General features: G+C 37.9%; 1 protein-coding gene across 4 annotated transcripts in view; it reads right to left on the bottom strand.

Annotated features, from left to right (window-relative positions):
* Window positions 1-23,147, bottom strand: part of EXOC2 (exocyst complex component 2) — a 287,628-nt gene that overhangs the window by 195,818 nt on the left and 68,663 nt on the right. For 3 of the 4 annotated variants that reach the window (XM_028091090.2, XM_028091088.1, XM_028091089.1), the window contains 2 exons: window positions 13,679-13,792; window positions 11,635-11,759 (listed from right to left, as the gene is read on the bottom strand). In XM_028091090.2, the coding sequence (XP_027946891.1) occupies window positions 11,635-11,759; window positions 13,679-13,792 (239 nt within the window). The remainder of the gene's footprint in view (window positions 1-11,634; window positions 11,760-13,678; window positions 13,793-23,147) is intronic. The other variant, XM_088024102.1, reaches the window with a different exon arrangement.

A 23,147-nucleotide genomic window follows, 5' to 3' on the forward strand; every position in this document is an offset into this window, starting at 1 on the left:
TTTAAAAACATTTCTTCCAAATCTGGAAGATTTGCAACCTATATGACACAAAGGGAAAAATGAAAACCAAAAAATATGATACAATAAAACAAAAGGATAAAAATGTCAGTTATGATAAATGTACATAACTTAAATTCTTCTACTAAAAGGCAAAGACTCTCAATCTCAAAATGGCATAAACTATCAAACTCCTATCACAAACTGCTTACAAGAGATGCCAGAATCAAATTTCTAAAGGTTAAAAAGAATATGATGTATAATATATTAGGTAAATGCATACAAAAGGAAGGGTATGAAATATTGTTATCGTGTAGTAAAGAATTTAATCTTGCCCCAAAAGAGGTCTGCCCTTTGCCCTCAGCTCCTGAGAGGTTACCTCTAAGCTCTCTGAATTCTTACCTGATAAAAGTATCTTTGTTTACTTAGGGGCCTTGGGCCACATCAAATAGTCTAACAATGTGATTTATGGTGAGGACTCTGGGTCACTCAGCATCAGCTCGACCTTTCCAGAGGGACTAGAGTTGGAGGTCAGCCATTGGAAGAGTCAATTATGTCTGTGTGACAGAGCTCCAGTAAAAACTATGGACACCAAGGCTTAGATGAGATTCCCTGGATGGCAATACTCCACATACACTATCTCACATCATACCAGGAAAATCAATGCCATCCATGATTCAACCATGAGAGGGCAACTTTCACTCCATGCACAGAACTTTCCTGGACTGTGCCCTATGCATCTTTTCCTTTGGCTGATTCTAATCTATATCTTTTCACTATAGTAAACCATCACCGTGAGAAAAACAGCCTTCAGTGAGTTCTGTGAGTCCTTCTAGCAAATTATCAAACTTGTAGGTGGTCTCGGGAATTGCCCCTAATTTCACAGCTATCATCATTACGTTGTAATACCATAATAACATCAAGAGAATCGAAGCCACCAAAAGTTACAAAGGAAACATGTTTTACATACAAATAGAAACTGGTAGAATCAAAATTAAAGTGAGAGATTTCTGACATGTTTATTATAAATAATCTAGATTTAAATAATGTAAACAGGCATTGAAATATATCAGTGTGCCATGATGAGAACATGCCCTCCGTTCCCATTTTTATCTTGGCACAGTTACAGAAGATTGACATATTAAGAAATACATTTTCTTTTCATAATGTTACACTAGACACTAACTTTAAAAAACAAATCCACTACAAACTACTAGATCTAAGAGGAAAATGAAATTTTCCAAAATTAAAAACACAAGAAAAAGCATCACTAAAGAATCAATGTAAATAAAGGAAATAGAACACAAATTGAATTGATAATGAGCAGGGCATATAACATGGATTTTTTTTTAAGATTTTATTTATTTAACAGAGGAAGAATACAAGCAGGGGTAGTGGGAGAGGGAGAAGCAGGCTTCCTGCAGAGCAGGGAGCCCGACGCGGGTCTCGATCCCAGAACCCTGGGATCATGACCTGAGCCAAAGGCAGATGCTTAACCATCTGAGCCACCCAGGTGCCCCTATAACATGGACTTTAAATGATTTAAAGATTATAACACAATGCTAAAAATGGAAATCTTGATGAAATAGAGAATTTTGGGGGAAGAACACAGAGAGCAGAAATTTCAAAAGTTTAAAAAGTGTGTTTTCAAAAAATATATACACACATACACATGCAACTACCAGTACCAATCCCACTGGAACCCACTTGATCCATCATAGTGTCTCTACAGGAGTAACACACAGACACTAAAGGCCTCCTGATATAATAAAACAGAAAGTACACAGTACCAGGTATGATCAAAAATGTTGAAAACCGAGGGCGGAGCAAGATGGTGGAGGAGTAGGAGACCTAGGTTCCGCCTGGTCTCAGGAATTCAGCTGAATAGAGATCAAACCATTCTGAACACCTACGAACTCAACAGGAGATCCAAGGAGAGAGTAGCAACAGCTCTCTGAACAGAAAAGCGACCACTTACTAGAAGGTAGGACGTGCGGAGAAGTGAATCCGAGGCGATATTCGGGAGGATAGACGGCGGGGGAGGGAGCCTCCCTCGGCTGCTTCTGGCACGTGCTAGAGCCGCAGAGCACAAAATCAGAACTTTTAGAAGTCGGATCCGCTGAGGGACGTCGCTCCAGTGGCTAAGCAGGGGGTGGAACCCTCGCGGGACAGTGTGGCCTCAGGACCCTCAGGGTCACAGAAAGACGGGGGGGGGGGGGGTGCCTGAGTGCGGCAGAGCTCCGAGGTTTCGGAGCAGGGAAGCTGGCTGCAGACACGGAGCCGAGGCGTGGGCTCTCAGCTCAGGGTTCCATAAACTGTGATCCGCGGCCCAGTCAGGCCACTGCTCCTCCAGCAGGGACCCAACAAGCGGCAGAGCCGGGGAGACTCCCCTTCCTCCCCTGGGAGGAGTGGTGCAGGAATGCACCGCAGGGATCTGCTGGGTTTGGAGACTCCGCACCCGGTTGGGTGCCAGAGATAGAAACACTAGGTCAAAGGCCCGGTGAGCACGGACTGCGGCTGGAGACCGGGGACACGGGAGTGACTGCTTTTCTCTGGGAGTGCACTGAGGAGCGGGGCCCCGAGTTCTCAGCTCCTCCGGGCGGAGATTGGGAGGCCACCATTTTCACTCTCGTCCTCCAAAGCTGTACCGAGAGCTTGCAGGGAACAAAAGCTCCTGAGAGCAAACCCGAGCAGATTGCTTAGCCCGGACGGACAAGGGCGGAGCAATTCAGCCTCCGCAAAGACATTTGGGAACCACGGCAACAGGCCCTTCCCCCAGAAGATCAGCAAGAAGAGTCAGCAAGCCAAGACCAAGTTTACGGATCAAGGAGAACGGGAGAACTCCAGCGCTAGGACAATACTGCACATAGAATTCATGGCTTTTTTACCAGGATTCATTAGTTTTTCAAAGTTAACTTTTTTAACTTTTTTCTTTTATTGAATTTTTCTTTTTCCCTTTTTCAACCATCTTATCAATCCCTTTTTAAAAAAATTTTTTTTTTATTTTTCATTTTTAGAGTCATATTTTATCCCTTCATAGTAGTTACCCTTATTTTTGGCATATATATATAAGTTGTTCTGTCTTTAAAATTTTGAGATACAGTTTTTTCTAACAGATCAAAATATACCCTAACTCACTAGTGTATGGCTTTATTCTAGTCTCCTGCCTGATCACATTCTCTCCCTTTCTTTTTTTCTTTTCTTCTTTTCTTTTAATCTTCTTTCTATTTCAAATTTCTTATCAATTCCTTTTATAAAAACTTTTATACTTTTCATCTTTACAATCATCTTCCATCCCTTCATTGTATCAACCCTTACTTTGTACATATATAAGTCTTTCCTCCTTTAAAATTTTAGGAGGAACTTTCTTCTAACAGACCGAAATACGCCCAAAATCTAGTGTGTGGCACTGATCTACACACTACTCTGATCATATTTGATCATATTCTGTTTCTTTTTGTTTTGTTCTGTTTTGTTTCTTTTTATCTCTTTCTTTTTTTTTTCCTCTTTCCTTTCTCTTTCTTTCCCTTTCTTTTCCCCTGGTTTCAAGTCTTTTCTAATTTGTATAGAGTATATTTGCTGGGGACGTTGTTAACCTGTTAGCATTTTGCTCTCTCATTCATCTATTCTCCTCTGGACAAAGTGACAAGACGAAAAAAATCACCTCAGCAAAAAGAACAAGAGGTAGTACCATCTGCCAGGGACCTACTCAATACGGACATTAGTACGATGTCAGACCTAGAGTTCAGAATCATGACTTTAAAGATACTAGCTGGGCTTGAAAAAAGCGTGGAAGTTATTAGAGACACCCTTTCTGGAGAAATAAAAGAACTAAAATCTAACCAAGTCGAAATCAAAAAGGCTATTGATGAGGTGCAATCAAAAATGGGGGCACTAACTGCTAGGATAAATGAGGCAGAAGGGAGAATCAGTGATATAGAAGACCAAATGATGGAAAAGAAAGAGGCTGAGAAAAAGAGAGAGAAACAACTACAGGATCACGAGGGCAGAATTTGAGAGATAAGCGATATGGTAAGATGAAACAACATTAGAATAATTGGGATCCCAGAAGAAGAAGAAAGAGAGAGAGGGGCAGAAGGTATATTGGAGCAAATTATAGCAGAGAACTTCCCTAATGTGGGGAAGGAAACAGGCATCAAAATCCAGGAGGCACAGAGAACCCCTCACAAAATCAATAATAGGTCAACACCCCGACATCTAATAGTAAAACTTATGAGTCTCAGAGACAAAGAGAAAATCCTGAGAGCAGCTCAGGAGAAGAGATATGTAACCTACAATGGTAGAAACATTAGATTGGCAACAGGCCTATCCACAGAGACCTGGCAGGCCAGAAAGGACTGGCATGATATATTCAGCGTACTAAATGAGAAAAATATGCAGCCAAGAATACTATATCCAGCTAGGCTGTCATTGAAAATAGGAGGAGAGATAAAAAGCTTCCAGGACAAACAAAAACTAAAGGAATTTGCAAACACGAAACCAGTCCTACAAGAAATACTGAAAGGGGTCCTCTAAGCAAAGAGAGCCTAAAAGCAGCATAGATCAGAAAGGAACACAGACAATATACACTAACAGTCACCCTACAGACAATACATTGCCATTAAATTCATATCTTTCAATAGGTACTCTGAATGTAAATGGGCTAAATGCCCCAATCAAAAGACACAGGCTATCAGACTGGAATAAAAAACAAGACCCATCAATATGCTGTCTGCAAGAGACTCATTTTAGACCCAAAGACACCACCAAATTGAAAGTGAGGTGGTGGAAAACCATTTACCATGCTAATGGACACCAAAAGAAAGCTGGGGTGGCAATCCTTATATCAGAAAAATTAGATTATAAAACAAAGACTGTAATAGATGAGGAAGGACACTATATCCTACTTAAAGGGTCTATCCAACAAGAAAATCTAACAATTGTAAATATCTATGCCCCTAACATGGGAGCAGCCAATTATATAAGACAATTAATAACAAAAGAAAAGAAACACATTGACAACAATACAATAATAGTGGGGGACTTTAACACCCCCCTCACTGAAATGGACAGATCATCTAAGCAAAAGATCAACAAGGAAATAAAGACTTTAAATGACACACTGGACCAAATGGACTTCACAGACATATTCAGAACATTCCATCCCAAAGCAACGGAATACACATTCTTTTCTAGTGCCCATGGAGCATTCTCCAGAATTGATCACATCCTAGGTCACAAATCAGGTGTCAACCGGTACCAAAAGATTGGGATTATTCCCTGCATATTTTCAGACCACAATGCTTTGAAACTAGAACTCAATCACAAGAGGAAAGTCGGAAAGAACTCAAATACATGGAGGCTAAAGAGCATCCTACTAAAGAATGAATGGGTCAACCAGGAAATTAAAGAAGAATTAAAAAAATTCATGGAAACCAATGAAAATGAAAACACAGCTGTTCAAAATTTTTGGGATACAGCAAAGGCAGTCCTAAGAGGAAAGTATATAGCAATACAAGCCTGTCTCAAGAAACAAGAAAGGTCTGAAATACACAACCTAACCCTACACCTAAAGGAGCTAGAGAAAGAACAGCAAATAAAGCCTAAACCCAGCAGGAGAAGAGAAATAATAAAGATCAGAGCAGAAATCAATGAAAGAGGAACCTAAAGAACAGTAGAACAGATCAACGAAACTAGGAGCTGGTTCTTTGAAAGAATTAACAAGATTGATAAACCCCTGGACAGACTGATCAAAAAGAAAAGAAAAATGACCCAAATCAACAAAATCATGAATGAAAGAGGAGAGATCACAACCAACACCAAAGAAATACAAACAATTATAAGAACATATTATGAGCAACTCTATGCCAGCATATTAGATAACCTGGAAGAAATGGGTGCATTCCTAGAGATGTATCAACTACCAAAACTGAACCAGGAAGAAATAGAACACCTGAACAGAGCCATAACCACTAACGAAATTGAAGCAGTCATCAAAAATCTCCCAAGAAACAAAAGCCCAGGGCCAGATGGCTTCCCAGGGGAATTCTACCAAACATTTAAAGAAGAATTAATACCTATTCTCCTGAAACTGTTCCAAAAAATAGAAATGGAAGGAAAACTTCCAAATTCATTTTATGAGGCCACCATTACCTTGATCCCCAAATCAGACAAAGACCCCATCAAAAAGGAGAATTACAGACCAATATGCTTGATGAACATGGATGCAAAAATTCTCACCAAAATACCAGCCAATAGGATCCAATAGTACATTAAAAGGATTATTCACCACGACCAAGTGGGATTTATCTCTTGGCTGCAAGGTTGGTTCAACATCTATAAATCAATCAACGTGATACAATATATTAACAAAAGAAAAGAACAAGAATCATATGATCCCCTGTTACGCACAAACAATGAATCATGGAACACTACATCAAGAACTAATGATGTAATGTATGGTGATTAACATAATAAAAAATTAAAAATAAATAAATAAATAAAATGGAAATGAAGCATTGGTAAAAAAAAAATCATATGATCCTCTCAATAGATGCAGAAAAAGCATTTGACAAAGTACAGCATCCTTTCTTGATCAAAATTCTTCAGAGTATAGGGATAGAGGGTACATACCTCAATATCATAAAAGCCATCTATGAAAAACCTACAGGGAATAACATTCTCAATGGGGAAAAGCTCATAGCTTTTCCCCTAAGGTCAGGAACACGGCAAGGATGTCCACTGTCACCACTGCTATTCAACATAGTATTAGAAGTCCTAGCCACAACAATCAGACAACAAAAAGAAATCAAAGGCATCCAAATCGGCAAAGAAGAAGTCAAACTCTCACTCTTTGCACATGATATGATACTGTATGTGGAAAACCCAAAAGACTCTACCCCAAAACTGCTAGAACTCATACAGGAAGTCAGTAAAGTAGCAGGATATAAAATCAATGCACAGAAATCAGTGGCATTCCTATACACCAACAACAAGACTGAAGAGAGAAAAATCAAGGAGTCGATCCCATTTACAATTGCACCCAAAACCATAAGATACCTAGGAATAAATTTAACCAAAGAGGCAAAGGATCTATACTCAGAAAACTATAAAATACTCATGAAAGAAACTGAAGAAGACACAAAGAAATGGAAAAACGTTCCATGCTCATGGATTGGAAGAACCAACATTGTGAAGATGTCAAAGCTACCTAGAGCAATCTACACATTCTATGCAATCCCCATCAAAATACCATCCACTTTTTTCAAAGAAATGGAACAAATAATCCTAAAATTTGTATGGAACCAGAAGAGACCCCGAATAGCCAGAGGAATATTGAAAAAGAAAAGCAAAGCTGGCGGCATCACAATTCCAGACTTCCAGCTCTATTACAAAGCCGTCATCATCAAGACAGTATGGTACTGGCACAAAAATAGACACATAGATCAATGGAACAGGATCGAGAGCCCAGAAATGGACTCCACCTCAACTCTATGGTCAACTAATCTTTGACAAAGCAGGAAAGAATGCCCAATGGAAAAAAGTCTCTTCAACAAATGGTGTTGGGAAAGTTGGACAGCTACATGCAGAAGCATGAAACTGGACCATTTCCTTACACCACACACAAAAATAGACTCCAAGTGGTTGAAAGACCTAAATGTGAGACAGGAGTCCATCAAAATCCTCAAGGAGAACACAGGTAGCAACCTCTTCCACCCAAGCCGCAGCAACTTCTTCGTCGCCAAAGGCAAGGGAAGCAAGGGCAAAAATGAACTATTGGGACCTCATCAAGATAAAAAGCTTTTGCACAGCAAAAGAAACAGTCCACAAAACCAAAAGACAACCGACAGAATGGGAGAAGATATTTGCAAATTACATATCAGATAAAGGCCTGGTATCCAAAATCTATAAAGAACTTATCAAACTCAACACCCAAAAAACAAATAATCCAATCAAGAAATGGGCAGAAGACATGAACAGACGTTTTTCCAAAGAAGACATCCAAATGGCCAACAGACACATGAAAAAGTGCTCAACATCGCTCGGCATCAGGGAAATCCAAATCAAAACCTCAATGAGATACCACCTCACACCCGTCAGAATGGCTAAAATTAACAAGTCAGGGAACGACAGATGTTGGTGGGGATGCGGAGAAAGGGGAACCCTCCTACACTGTTGGTGGCAATGCAAGCTGGTGCAACCCCTCTGGAAAACAGTATGGAGGTTCCTCAAACAGTTGAAAATAGAGCTACCATACGATCCAGCAATTGCACTACTGGGTATTTACCCCAAAGATACAAATGTAGGGATCCGAAGGGGTACGTGAACCCCAATGTTTACAGCAGCAATGTCCACAATAGCCAAACTGTGTTAAGAGCCAAGATGTCCATCGACAGATGAATGGATAAAGAAGATGTGGTATATATACAGAACGGAATATTATGCAGCCATCAAAAGGAATGAGATCTTGCCATTTGCAGGGACGTGGATGGAACTGGAGGGTGTTATGCTGAGTGAAATAAGTCAATCAGAGAAAGACATGTATCATATGACCTCAGTGATATGAGGAATTCTTAATCTTAGGAAACAAACTGAGGGTTGCTGGAGTGGTGGGGGGTAGGAGGGGTGGGGTGCCTGGTGATAGACATTTGGGAGGGTATGTGCTATGGTGAGCGCTGTGAATTGTGCAAGACTGTTGAATCACAGATCTGTACTTCTGAAACAAATAATGCAATATATGTTAAGGAAAAAAAAGAAGAAGATAGCAGGAGGGGAAGAATGAAGGGGAGTAATTCGGAGAGGGAGACGAACCATGAGAGTGATGGACTCTGAAAAACAAACTGAGGGTTCTAGAGGGGAGGGGGATGGGGGGATGGGTTAGCCTGGTGATGGGTATTAAAGAGGGCACGTTCTGCGCGGAGCACTGGGTGTTATGCACAAACGCTGAATCATGGAACACTACATCAAAAACTAATGATGTAATGTATGGTGATTAACATAACAATAAAAAAATTTTTTAAAAATGTTGAAAACCAAATCTAATGTCCAGATAGTTAAGTCCAAGTAATAAAATGGAGAGTAAAATAAATTAAATGACACCATGAGGAAGTAATCAGTCAAATGCAGTGTATGGGATATCCTATAGGACAAAGAGCTTCATTTCTTCAACAAATCAATTGCATGGGGGGGGGAAGCCTAGGCAGCAAAGGTAAGGGGATTGTTCTAGTTTAAAACAGGCTTAAGAGACTTAAAAAAAAAAAAATGAAATGCCTTGACCCTATCTGAATCTTGACTTGGACAAACCAACAATTAAGAAAGTTGGAGGGTAATCGGGGGAAATTTGACTATTAAATGGGAATTAGATGATATTGAAGAATTACTGAAACATTTTTGGTTGTGATAATGGCATTGTGGCTATACAGGTAAACGTCCTTGTTTAGAAGGAATCATACTTTAGTACGTAGGAGGGAAATGTCATGCTGCTTTAGACTCACTGCTTGAGATCAGTAAAACACAAACCAACCAATCTCAAAAAGTATCAATGAAGCAAGTATGAAAAGATATTAATAACTTAATTCTAGCTGACAGTTATATAGGCATGACTATACTATTCTACTTTTAACATGTCTGAAATTTTTCATAACAGAAAAGTAAAACAAATTATCTGAGCAAATAATTTATTGGTTCTTTCAACATATTAGCTTTTTCAGATTTCCAAACTGTAATTCCTAATCTACAAAACCCATCACACGGTACCTACATATATACACATACAGATCCATGTGCTTCTGTGGAACATTAACACCAAAACCTGACCAGAAAAGCATTTTAAAAAACTATGGATAAATTTTGCTTAAGAAAATAGGCAGAAAAATTTCTGAAGAACTACTAATAAATCAAATGCTATAGTATATTAAAATAATCACCCAGAGGAGCACTCTAAAGAATAAAGGTTTCTAGCATACACAACTGTATATACACTATAACTACAATTTTGTAATATGTACTCATATAAGCTAACAAAAAGACCAAAAGGAAATACATCAAAATGTTAATGTCATTATCTCTACAATGTGATTACAAGTAGTCTTTGCTTATTGTTTATTTACTGTTTTTTGTAATATACATTTCATTTACATCAAAACAGAAAAGTGAGATATGTGTCTAAACTTTTTGAATTTATTATTAAAATCACTTTCTATATGCCATACAGCCACCTGCTCATGTGATTAAGCAGCTGATCAGAATGATCTTTGTTAAACATTAAGTTACCAATATACTTTTAAGGCAAATGTGATAGATAAATGAGACCATATAAGTTTAATGCACCAAATAAAACTTCTTAAAATCTGCCAAGATTGAAGCCATTTATAAAACTAAAACCATAAATAAATATACATGTGTATACAAATACATATGTTAAAAAAAGAATGGAGAAAAAAGTCAAAGATACATTTCTGTTAAGTGAAATAATTTTAATTACAATAATTTCTGAGAAATGCTAATCACATATGGCCAATTATCATTTGCATAGCTACTAGGAAATTAACTTAATTCTATTTGATAATGCTAAACTCTGTTCATATATGCTCAGGTTTCTATTGTTAACATAGTAACACTGATAATAAGCACAAAGAAAGAAAGAAAAGCATCCCTTCAAAAAATATAGAGCACATAGTCTTTATCAAAGAAAATTACCTAACTTCTCCGTTCCCTCCTAGACATTCACATTTTACTCCTTCAAAAACCTAAGTTCTACTGGCAAGAAAAGAGCTGTATTAGGTGCACATTTTACTTGACAGAAGTCAACCATGCTTGTTTGACCCAGGAGGAGAGGGGTTTTAAAAACAATAAAAGGATGTCTATACTTTGAGGATACAAATTAATAAAAAAAAAAAGTCTTATTGAAGTGAAGAAAGTGTGGCCTCTTAGTCTATACTTAAAGTTACAGGTACTTACATATAGGTACTTAGTTATAGGTATCTCTGTTTTTAAAAAGAATTAGGCTTTTATTAGTATATTTTACTTTTTACTAAACATTAATTTGATTTCTATTAATTAAAGGGGATTTTAGGGGGAAAAAAACATACCCAACATCTTTCCCTGAAATGTCTAAAGCTATGCTATTTCTATTTAACATAATTTCTCTCCCATATAAAGATGACAACATGGATGGTGGACTTTTAACTACTGTATATGGGGCCCATGGGGTGACACCTAAAAAGAACGACACATCATCAGTCCTTTCCAAACCAAACACACAATGAGTCACATATACAGAATTAGTCACATGTGTAAGATATTGATGGCTATAAAAGGATTTTTAAAATTCTAGAATATTACACCTATTGGGATTTAGTTTCTTATCAGCCCTGGAGATTGGGCATCATGGAAAGGCAAAGTAGTCTCCTATTTCACATTTGGTACAATGGGTCAACAAAAGCTTCACAGACAAATATTTAAAGTACCAAGCCTTCAAAGAAATTCCAGCCTGGTCTGCAACAAATATTTATGGCACATTTTAGATCTCTACTTTTATAAATACAGACTGAACGTCCCACCCTGTAAACACTTTGCAAGCACAGTGTCAGATTTCCATTGGGAAGCCCCAGCAAATGGCTGTGAGGGTCACCTTACCTGAGAGGGCATCCTGGGCTTCAAAGAAAGTACTCAGACCTCCTTTCACATATGCCAGGCTGCCTTCACTTTTCTTGTTAGCCTGTCTCTTCAGGTTGGTAACTGCCATCTTGAGCTGTTCAAAACTGAAATGAAATTAAGAAACCAAAGTTTGAGACTCCTAAAAAGCAAAAAAGAATTAAGATAATGCATTAAATGTAAAATACTGAAGCCTAAGTTAAGAAAGAAAGATTAATATAATATGTAGCCAGATGAAAACAAAAAACTTTTAAATTCTTACCTACATCTAAACCTTTTATTTATTACAAATGACAAAATTATAGCAACTATAGAACAGATTTGTAGCCCTCATATGGTCATTCCAAATATGTCAGACCCCTAAGAAGTAAATATACATGTGGGTATTTCTATAAGCAATATATATTATGTGTTGATATGCCAGGTAAGGAGTCTTGAATATCAACTCCCTGATGGGCAGAACTAGATCAATGCAGTGGTTATCAAGTTATCTAACGCAGAACTCCTCTGTAAGTTTATTTCTGTATTCTGTATATAAATTAAGCATACCATTATTCACCACATCAATATCCAGTCCTCTGTCATTAACAGTGAAATTACAGAAAAACTTGGGGGTCAAGGGGCACTTGGGTGGCTCAGTTGGTTAAGCATCTGTCTTCAGCTCAGGTCATGATCCTGGAGTCCCGGGGTCGAGCCCCACATCAGGCTTCCGGCTCAGCGGGGAATCTGCTTCTCCCTCTTCCTCTACCCCTCCCCTTGCTACTGCTCTCTCTCACTCGCTCTCTCTCAAATAAATAAAATCTTTAAAAAAAACAAACAACTTGGGGGTCAACTCACAACTTAAATAACTAAAAAGACCAAAATATTTCATCTCTACATCTCAAGCAGAGAAAAACAGGTAGGCCTCTATATTTCAGAAGTTTTATTTCCAGGTAGGCTAAGAAAATCTGGCTATAAAACTTTGAATATATTCTTCATATATGCTCTTCTTCAGTGCTATGATAGCCCTACACAGAAACCAGAGATCAATTCTGACTTATAGTAATAGAAAAAGCATATCCATAATGTAAAAATTAGAACCATCTTCTACAATGAAAGATTTGACATTTATTTAAAAAATTTATTAGGATTAGGACACCTGGGTGGCTCAGTCACTGAAGTGTCCGACTCCTGATTTCGGCTAAGGTCAAGATCTCAGGGTTGTAAGATAGAACCCTGCCTCAGACTCCACGTTCAGCGGGGAGTCTGCTCAAGATTCCCTCTCTTCTCCCTCTGCCCCACCCCCACCCCATGCCCCTCCCCCGCGCATGCACACATACGTGTGCGCGCTCTAAAAATAAATCAATCTTAAAAATTTATCAGGATTTTCTCTCTCTCTCAAAGACTCTTCTTCGTGTTTTCCAATGGTTTTCATTCTAACAGTTGAAGGAAAAATTTCTAAGGTAGATTTTAACAAGTTGACTTTTTAAGAATGTAAATTTTAAGCAATAAACCATTCCTTTACTCAAACACTGTTACTAAATGTAGGTGTAGGGCTATCATGGCACTGAAGAAGAGCAGACAAAAGGGAGCACTTCAATTTGGATATATGACCTTGACTATTTTTTGGTTAATTTTAAGGCAAGCTTTTGCAAAATGAGAAATCAACTCATCTCCCTTTGTTCTAGGGAAGGAGGTATGTTGCCAATTTACACCAGGACCTGAAAGTTCTATTATTTGAAAAGAGAGAGGTCATGTTTAGACACATCGGTTTAGGCACCCAGCTGAGACTCCACAAAGTTTTAATGTGTTGCACAAATATGAATCATATAGAAACAATAAGATAGCAGGAAATAAGAGTCTGCTAATTAATAATACCATTTCATAAATAAAGGAAAAGACACTCTGAGATATTCATGATCTCACCCAAAGTCAAAGGACTCCTGACTAAGTGGCAGAGGCAGACCTAAAACCCACATTATTATATAAGCCTATTAGGTACATCCACATGAAACCATGCACAGTCAGTAGTCCAACATCCACTGACCTGGTGGTTGAGTGGTTTTCTATAAGATACCAGGCAGCTGAAAAATTCTCACTTGTAAAATCAGCACTCATTCCAGGAAACAGCGTTTCTAAGTTCTTCTGGGGAAACTTACTTCTAAGGGAGAAAAAAGGTTTAAAATATACTTCAAATGCTATTACTACAACAATGCAACAGACATCCTGGAGTACAGAGGATAATAAGCATGACTACAAACCATTACAATTATACATCAAACATTATAGAGTCTATGTTTCCATGTGTAGACAAAAGATATTTCCTACACTGCAGCTGATTTATCATATAAACTTTGTATATATAAGAAATTAAAACACAGGAATTATACCAATATAGAGTTTAAAGTTTATGATATCTATCCAAATATACAATCATTCTCTATTCAATGGATAAAACCCAAAATTTGTATACACTGAAATTTAAGAACATTAGTTTGTTAAAATGGTTTTTCTTAAAGACTTACATGAAAGTTGTTTTAAAAATACTAATACCTACTGATAAAAATTAGAGCTAACTATAAAATACTCATATTTACCTGTCTATATCTAGAATAATTTTAAGAAAAGCTTGTAACAGGCAATACCTTACCAGCAGCTCACTTTCTTGCCTACATTTTTATGACCAACTTGTGGATCATTTCATTTATTTCTTTGTTCAAATAATAATTAAATACTACTACAGTTCAAGCTCCATGATGGAAGTTAGACAGCTGTGTCTAAGAGCAAAAGTAACATGGGCAAACCCTGTTATGGGCTTATGAGCTAGCAGCCCTCACCATATCCCTATCTCCATCTGTGCAGCATGAGGTCCAAGTTCTGTAGTCAAGTCTCTCCGTGATTCGAACCTGTTTATCTCTCAGGACTCGTTCCTGCTACTCTAATCCTTAAAACTAAAGCTTTAGCAACTTCAAAGGGATTATACTTTCCTGCACATATCATGTTAATTTTTACTTCATTCCTCTGATCTTGTTGTCCCCTCTGACTGAAATGTGTTCCCCAGTCCCATACACTGGATAACCCAAACTCATGGGGTATGGACAGGACACAGCACTGTTTTATAGCCCAGTGTATTTGGGGTAAGGTTGGGGGGAGTGGGGATTATCACCACCCAGAAAGAAAATGTGGGCAGGTCCAATGACTTCTACTCACTCTCATCTGAGAGAGAGTTGATGTCACATTACTACAAACACAGCCTCAATTCAGATATTAAGCAGTGAGGATGGTGGGAATGCAAACTGGAACAGCCACTCTGGAAAACAGTATGGAGGTTTCTCAAAAAGTTAAAAATAGAACTACCTATGACGCAGCAACTCCACTACTAGGTATTTACCCAACGGATACAAAAATGCTGATAGAAGGGGCACATGCATCGCAATGTTTATAGCAGCATTATCAAGAGTAGCCAAACTATAGAGAGAGCCCAAATATCCATCAACTGAGGAATGGATAAAGAATATGCGGTATATATACACAATGGATTATTACTCAGCCTTCAAAAAGATGAAATCTTACCATTTGCAATGACATGGATGGAGCTAGAGAATGTTATGCTAAGCGAAGTAAGTCAGGGAAAGACAAATACCATGATTTCACTTATATGTGAAATTTAAGAAACAAAACAGATAAACATAGAGGAAGGGAAGGAAAAATAAAATAATATAAAAAGAGAGAGGGAAGCAAACCATAAAAGACTCTTAACTATAGAGAACAAACAGGGTTGCTGGAGGAGGGGGGGGTGGAGGGATGGGCTAAATGGGTGATGGGCACTAAGGAGGGCACTTGTGATCAACACTGGGAGTTACATATAAGTGATGAATCACTAAATTTTACTCCTTAAACTAATACTACACTATATGTTAACTAACTTGAATTTAAATTTTTTTAAAAAAGAAAGAAATATAACAATAAAAAAATAAAAAAGAAACTAAGCAGTGTGGTCCAAGATCAATGCTCCATCTTTTTCAAAAATACTCTCTGATCTCTAATGGAGCTCTTTGACTTGCAGGTGACCAGTCACCTGACATACAACTTAAAATAGCCTGGAGCCTGCTCTCTCCAGTGAGGTACTCATCTGGTCCCAGGAAACATCTTTCCTAGGGCAGACACCTCTACTGTCCATGTGCACCATTCCAGTGCTCTCCAGTGCACAAATGCAAGGAACACTTTTACCTGGTGGCTCCATGGAAGCCACACTCACCAGTTATGAGTGAAGAAGAGTACATGTTCACCATACCTCCCCTTCACAGCCTAGCACAGCTTTCACCAAAGAATCTCACAAACTCTCTCCTATTACTACTGGCTCCCTTCATTGCTTCATACTCCCTAAAAGAGCAAGGGATGCAAACAACAAAACCAGCTGATTTCCTCCGTAAACCCTGCACTTTAATTTAGAATCCAACATCTATTGTGCCAGTACCTCAGTCGAGAGCAAGAGATCCACTTTATTTCCTATCACTTACCTTTCTCACTATGATGTTTTCTTTTTATTAATTAGAGGGAAAGAAAGCCCTGCTTAGCACTACAGTAACAGACAAGGTAAAATGAGATTTTAGGAGAGTCAAGGACATCCAGCTGGCCTCCTCAGTGTTAGCAACTCAAAGACTAAGTCAATCTCACATCATTCCTCACTGGGTCAAAAGTTAAAAGACTACAGTCTGAATATTCTTGGGGTGTGTGTGTTCCATAACCTTAATGGTCATTTTTACCAGACAGGATCTCTGAGAGGGAGCTGGAGAACTCTGCATTTTTAGAAGTTTATTTTGGTTTGTATTCTTCTTGCTGGTTTGATACTTTCTTAGTAATAAAATTCTGTCACCTTTGGAAGTTTTTCTCATTTTATTTATTTGTATATCATGCCTCCAAGTTAGAACTTTTGGGGAATATAATGATTGAGTGTAAAGGGCTGAGCCCTAATAAGTAACCAGAAACACCTCCTTCTGATATGCATAGGCCATACCCCACAGTTCTACCTTAATTGGTGGGCAATGTCTGTCTAGAGTGCTATGTCAAGGATCATGTGTCTAAACTGGAAAGAACAGCAAGATGAATTAGTGGGGGTCTGTCAATGGTGTGAGGGAAAAGTGCATGGAGAAATACCTACCACTTTTTTGTCAACCTTACTTTTATTCGATACTTAAACTGGCATTCTATGTGGTCCTAATACTTCGCTTGTTCAGAAAGTTAAATTGTCTCAACAAAATCAAAAAGCACTACAGAATCATCTGATATCAACTAAATCCCTACTATTAACAGTCTTGATGACTTACTCAACTATGTGAAATCCTCTTCTGACAGGGATCAGTCTCACAGATTAAAGACACAGCTGACAAAAAAGCAACAAAAAGGGACTCTGAGAAGCCAAACTGAGCTTCTTTATCCTTCACTCAAGCCCTGTAGTTTTATTACAGTTAGGTGGTTCCCTACCCATAATGGGAGAAGTGTGAAGAGGGATTAACAGCATCAAGAAAGGATCTATGATACAATAATAGCAAGTAAAAGAAACAAGTACCAAATGCAGATACAAAACCAAATACAGCAGTTGTATGTGTTGGTGAAATGGTTGAGACTACACAGCCTCCATGGGTTTAACCGTTAAATCCTGTTCAACGTGTTTATTTAAAAAACAAAACAAAACAAAACTGTATTTGTCTTTCTCTGTGTGATATAATGCAATCAAGGCGCATCCATGTTGTTGCAAAGTGACAGGATATCCTTCTTTCTCATGGTTGAATAATATTCCATTATACATATATGCACCTTCATTCATCCATTAATGAACAGTTAGGCTGTTTCCACACCTTAGCTATTGTGAATAAAGCTGCAATGAACATGGGAGTGCAAATATCTCAATATCCTGTTTTCATTTCCTTTGGATATACACCCAGAAGTAGAATTGCTGGATCCTACGGTAGTTCTATTTTTAACTTTTTGAGGAATCTCCATACTGTTTTCCATAATGACTGCACCAGTTTACACTCCTCTCAACAGGGTACCAGGGTTCCCTTTTCTCCACATCTTCGCCAACATCTATTATCTCTTGACCTTTTGATAACTGTCATTCTAACACAGTTGTGAGATGATATCTCAGCGTGGTTCTCATTTGCATTTTCCTGATTAGTGACTTTACCTTTTCATATACCTGGCCATTTACATATCTTTTTGGAAAATGTCTATTCAGCTCCTCTGCCCATTTTTTAATCAATTGGTTTTGTTTTTCTTTTTTTGCTGTTGAGTTGTATGCATTCTTTGTGTATTTTGGATATTAACTCCTTATCAAATTTGCAAATTTAGGGCGCCTGGGTGGCTCAGCTGGTTGGGCGACTACCTTCGGCTCAGGTCATGATCCTGGAGTTCCGGGATCGAGTCCCGCATCGGGCTCCCTGCTCAGCAGGGAGTCTGTTTCTCCTTCTGACCCTCCCCCCTCTCATGCTCTCTCTATCTCATTCCCTCTCAAATAAATAAGTAAAATCTTTAAAAAAAATTTGCAGATTTACATTAGCCCTTTATCAGATATAAGGAATATAAACCCTTTATCAGGTTTGCATAAATGTGTGAAATATAAAAAAAGTCAAACTCCTAGAAACAGCAGAAAAGTGGTTGAAGGGGCTAGAGGGTGGAGGAAATAAGAAGAGGTTGGTAAAAGGGTACAAACTTTCAGCCATAAGATGAATAAAGTCTTGAAGGACCAAATGTAAAACATAACTATAGTTGGTAACACAGTATTATATCACTGAAATTTGCTAAAAGAGTAGAACTTAAATGTCCTCACAAAAAAGCAAGAGGAAAGGAAAGGAAAAGAAAGGAAAGGAAAGGAATACGTGAGGTACTGGAGGTGTTAGATGTGTTAGTTAACTAGATGGTAGGAACCCTTTCACAGTGTATACATTTATCAAATCACCAAGATGTATACTTTAAGTATCTTACAAATTTATCTGTCAATTATGCCTCAAGGAAGTTGAAAATATGTAAAACACACACACTCAAAACAAAACAAAAAAACCTGGATATACACAGCACATATGAAAAAGGTCATACATATCCTAAACAGTAAAAATGCTTAAACTGGTGAGATTGAACAATGCAAATATACAGCTATCTAGAACTACCCAAATTTAAAATTCATCTAATTCTTATACTTTAGAAACATCTCATTAACAATGTACCAAAATGTTATTTTTACAAATGTAAGCAGAACTGTCTTATCACAAGATAAAGACCTGATGTCTGGTAACACTCTAGGAGATGAGCTCTTAAACTCTCCTACCCCAGGAGTCCCTCCCCATCTCCCTCCTCCTGAAGAGGGAGCAGAAATGGGCCTGGCCACATTACTATTCATGGAGTCTCCTGGTGATAAAGAGAAGCACATGGGGCACGGCCAGGCCTCCATAGGCTTTGCACCCTCATCTCTTCAATCATGGGCACACCATGCACTGGCAGGGCAAGGGTGAGAGGAAGAAAGGGCAGAAGATCTTGAAATTGAGCTTTGGCATTAAGTGTGAGTGGTGAAGATCCACTTCAGACATTTGGCATAGGCCATGTCCTTCTACCAGAGAGCTCTAGTAGGCTGAGATGTGAAGCATTAATCCACCTACCAGTATCTCATTTCCCATGTACTATTATTTCTTATACATATAGCTCCTTCAGGCACCTAAATGAGTCAAGTGGAGTTTGAAAAGTATTGGATCTCTTGATCAAAATACTATCTCCTCATATCTCTTCATATTTACCCCTAAGACTGAGTTTTACTTTACAGTGATTTCCTACTGAAGACATTAAAACTCTTTTACCAATCTATATAAATTTAAATTGGAAGAAGAGTACTGAGACCTATATTAAGAATCAGTTACAAGAATAAGACAGAAATTATATTAAAGATGACAAAATTTGGGGTTCCTGAGTGGTTCAGTCGGTTGAGTGCCCAGCTCTTGGTTTTGGCTCAGGTCATGATCTCATGGGTCCTAGAATAAAGCCCCCGGGTAGGGCTCCCTGGTCAGCAGGGAGGTTGCCTGAAGATTCTCTCCCTCTGCCCCTCCCCTACAACTCACACACGTACACGATCTCTCTCAAATAATCTTTTTAAAAAAATGACAAAATTCTAAGAGCAAGGTCAAATAATTTGCCTCAAATCACACAATTAAGTCCACTTCTGGCTAGTAATCCAACATGCATTCTCCACCCTCACACCAAACAATCCCACACTATAGCACAACTGTACCTTCCTTGAGTAAATATCAATTATCCTAAGCAAATCATGCTTATCATATTTGCTTTGCTATATCTACTGAGTGATCTTGTTTTGACCCATAATGTCTGAGGAAAGATCTACTGGAGCATTTCTGGGAAAGGTCTCCATACTTGTAGGGAGACTCAAGAAGAGATAGTGTCTTTTTGCATCTAGACATTATTGGATTTTATTAATTATTGTGTATTATTGCTTCAATATTTGATTTTTATTTTATTCCTTATTATGTATTATTATTGTTTCAATATTTGATTTTTATATTATTCCTTAGTGTTATTATTGCTTCAATACCAGAAATTGCTTTAGCCAATTTGCAATTACGAAGAAAATCAGGGCTTTGCTAAGTGCAAAGACCAGAGCACCAAGGTTCCTTACACCTTGGTGACATTACGAGGTCACTGACTCAACCAATAATGGAGTCCACCACCTTTGGACTTTGTATATTATGAGAAAAAATAAATACATTTTTTAAGCTTAAATTAATTTTCATTTTCTGTTGCTTATAGCTGAAGGCATCCTGAGTCCCAAAATGTATGCTTAAATATACTGATCTTTTACACAAACACCTCAAAATGTGAAATAGAAAAAAACAGACAATGAATGACAATGTCTAGAAGCAATGAAGCTCCACAGGGAACATATCTGCAAAAGCAGAGCTGACTCATTGCATTATATAATTGGGAAGCAATAATAGTAAGTAGTGGTTAAGAGCACAGGCTCTGGGTTCAATTTCAGAAGCTTGCTAGATTTGTCTGTATAACCTTTGGGAAGTTATTTAACCTAAGTTCCCAGTTATTGGATAATAGGATCATATCTTCCTCCCAGGAATGTTCTGAGAATTAAAATAAATAATGCATGTAGAAGGCTTAGCAGTTTCTAACACACAATAGATGCTCAAAAATGTTATCTGCTGTTATTTCTATTCTTAATACTTAGTTCTTTATATTTCACACACTATTTTCATAAGTATCATTCCATTTGATTGTCATAAAAACATAGTGAGTTATATATTCCCATATTACAGTGAGGAAACAGCCTCAGAGAGGTGGCATGTAAATAATCAAGATTTGAACCTGGTCCTTCTACTGTCAAATAAAGAACAAGTGACTCTTAGGTATAAAATGAAACCACAACTACACATCTAGAAAGACAGAAATTTAAGAAGAGTGAAGGGAGAATTGATTTACAATGCAGAGAATTGCTAAAGGTCCTAAACAGTATTAGCAAAGGAAGAAGCACTCTGTCAATGGCGCTGACGAAGTTTGAGAGTTAAAACTGAAATGTTTGTTCACAGTAACTGGAATTTAGGCTGTAACACACCAAGTAAAGTGATGGCTTCACAAGTCGGTAAAAGCAAGGTACATTCTGAGTAATTTAAACTAAATCTACACTTTATACTACCATGGAATTGGAGAGTGAGAGCAACACATATTCTACTATGTACACTCATGAAATGTTTTCTTTAAGAAATCAAAACACAATTTCAGTAGCTGACAATTCTTGCCAACCCTCAAATATATGCTTTCCATTAGATGGCAGTGTAAGTTCAGATTTAAATCTTCTGGAAAGGCTTAGCCCATGCCATGGAAAGACCCACGTACATGGGTTGAGTCATCAGATATAAAACAGGAATGTTTTTAACATATCAGAATTTGCTTTCAAGTATGAGAACAATCTACAGTAATGACCTGTGAATGAGCAAAACAAAAATCATTTTGAGAAAAATTCTAACCACCCCACAGAGTAAAGCCAGGTTATAGTTGTGTTACTGCATTAAAGAGAACATGTTTTCTTGATTTGGCAGATGGAAAGATGAAAGATGGGGAGGCTAACACAGTAAAAGTGGGCTTATATAGTTCTTTTGAGTGTTTGTATATTACACTCAATTCTTTTAGCTTTCGATTTCTAGCATCATTGTTTTCACTCTGTTGTATTAAATATTATGAGCTTGCTTTTGGTTGTGCATGATGTTGTTTTCTTTCTTTCTTTTTTTTGGGGGGGGGGTCTGACAGGTTCTGGACTTAGGCACTGTATCACAGCCCACAAGCCTGTTTTTAAAAAATTTCTAAAAGGCAAATTTATCCAAGACTCTTCTCTTCTACACTCACACTGAGAATTATTTTGCCACCTGTCTCTGGTTTCTAAATGTAGTGGGGAATTGGTCACCTTTCCTTTCTATTGAAAAACCAAATTGATGAGAAGAAAATCAGATTTGCATTGCCCATAAATTCATGTAGAAATAAAACAAGTATTAGTGGTGCATCATATGACTAGACAGCCAATTCTATGTAATTATTTCACCAAAAAAAGCTGTAGATAATATAAAAAGGGCAAAGCTCCATTTTTATGTCCTCACTCCCATATATGTACGATCTCCAAAAACATAATATTCTCAAGTAAGACAATATTTCTTTGAAGAAATATAACCTAGCAGGATGCTTGGGTGTCAGTCTGTTAAGCATCCGACTTTTGATTCTGGCTCAGGTCATGATCTCAGGGCTGTGACACTGGGCCCCCGTTGGGCTCCATGCGTACTTGAGATTCTCTCTCTCCCTCTTCTCCTGCCTCCCCCTGACCGCTCGTGCATGCGCACATGCGTGTGCGTTTTCTCTCTCTCTTTCCCTCTCTCTAGAGAAAAAAGGAATATAACCCAGGACAGCTTTTACTTAACATGAACCTGTTTTACCTTCCTTTTCAATTTAAATGGTTTGTCTCCCTTACAATTTAAGCTGTGCAAAGAACACATACATCTGTGACAATCAGTATAATAAATCAGAAATACAGACTTTTTATAACTAAATCCTAGTCTCAGTTCAAAGTGAAGTTTGTATTTTTCCAAGCAATTAGTAACATTTTTATAAGTATCCAGGCACCATGTGCACACAACCTCAGTGAAAAATTTAGGAATATGAAGGACTTAAGCAGTCGAAGAAGGCTAATAAATGCCAGTTGTTAAAACTGTAACTGAAAGACAACAGTATGCATGCTGGGCACACCAATAAAATGTTTATTAAGCTCTGACTCACACCAAAAAGCTACAAGAAAAGTATATTCTGCTACTCTTACTTGCTTTTTCTTATTCAGATGAACTGGCCACAACACTATAGGACCTCTCACTGTTCCACATTGTACATTTGACTGTCAGCTGAAGAGAATTTCATAAACATTCACAATGCAATTACCAGCAGCTGATTCATCTTCCAAAGTGACATCA

This window comes from Eumetopias jubatus, unplaced genomic scaffold (genome assembly GCF_037043125.1).
Source record: "Eumetopias jubatus isolate StellerSeaLion01/CBP00866 unplaced genomic scaffold, mEumJub1_p1.0 scaffold_6, whole genome shotgun sequence".
NCBI lineage: Eukaryota > Metazoa > Chordata > Mammalia > Carnivora > Otariidae > Eumetopias > Eumetopias jubatus.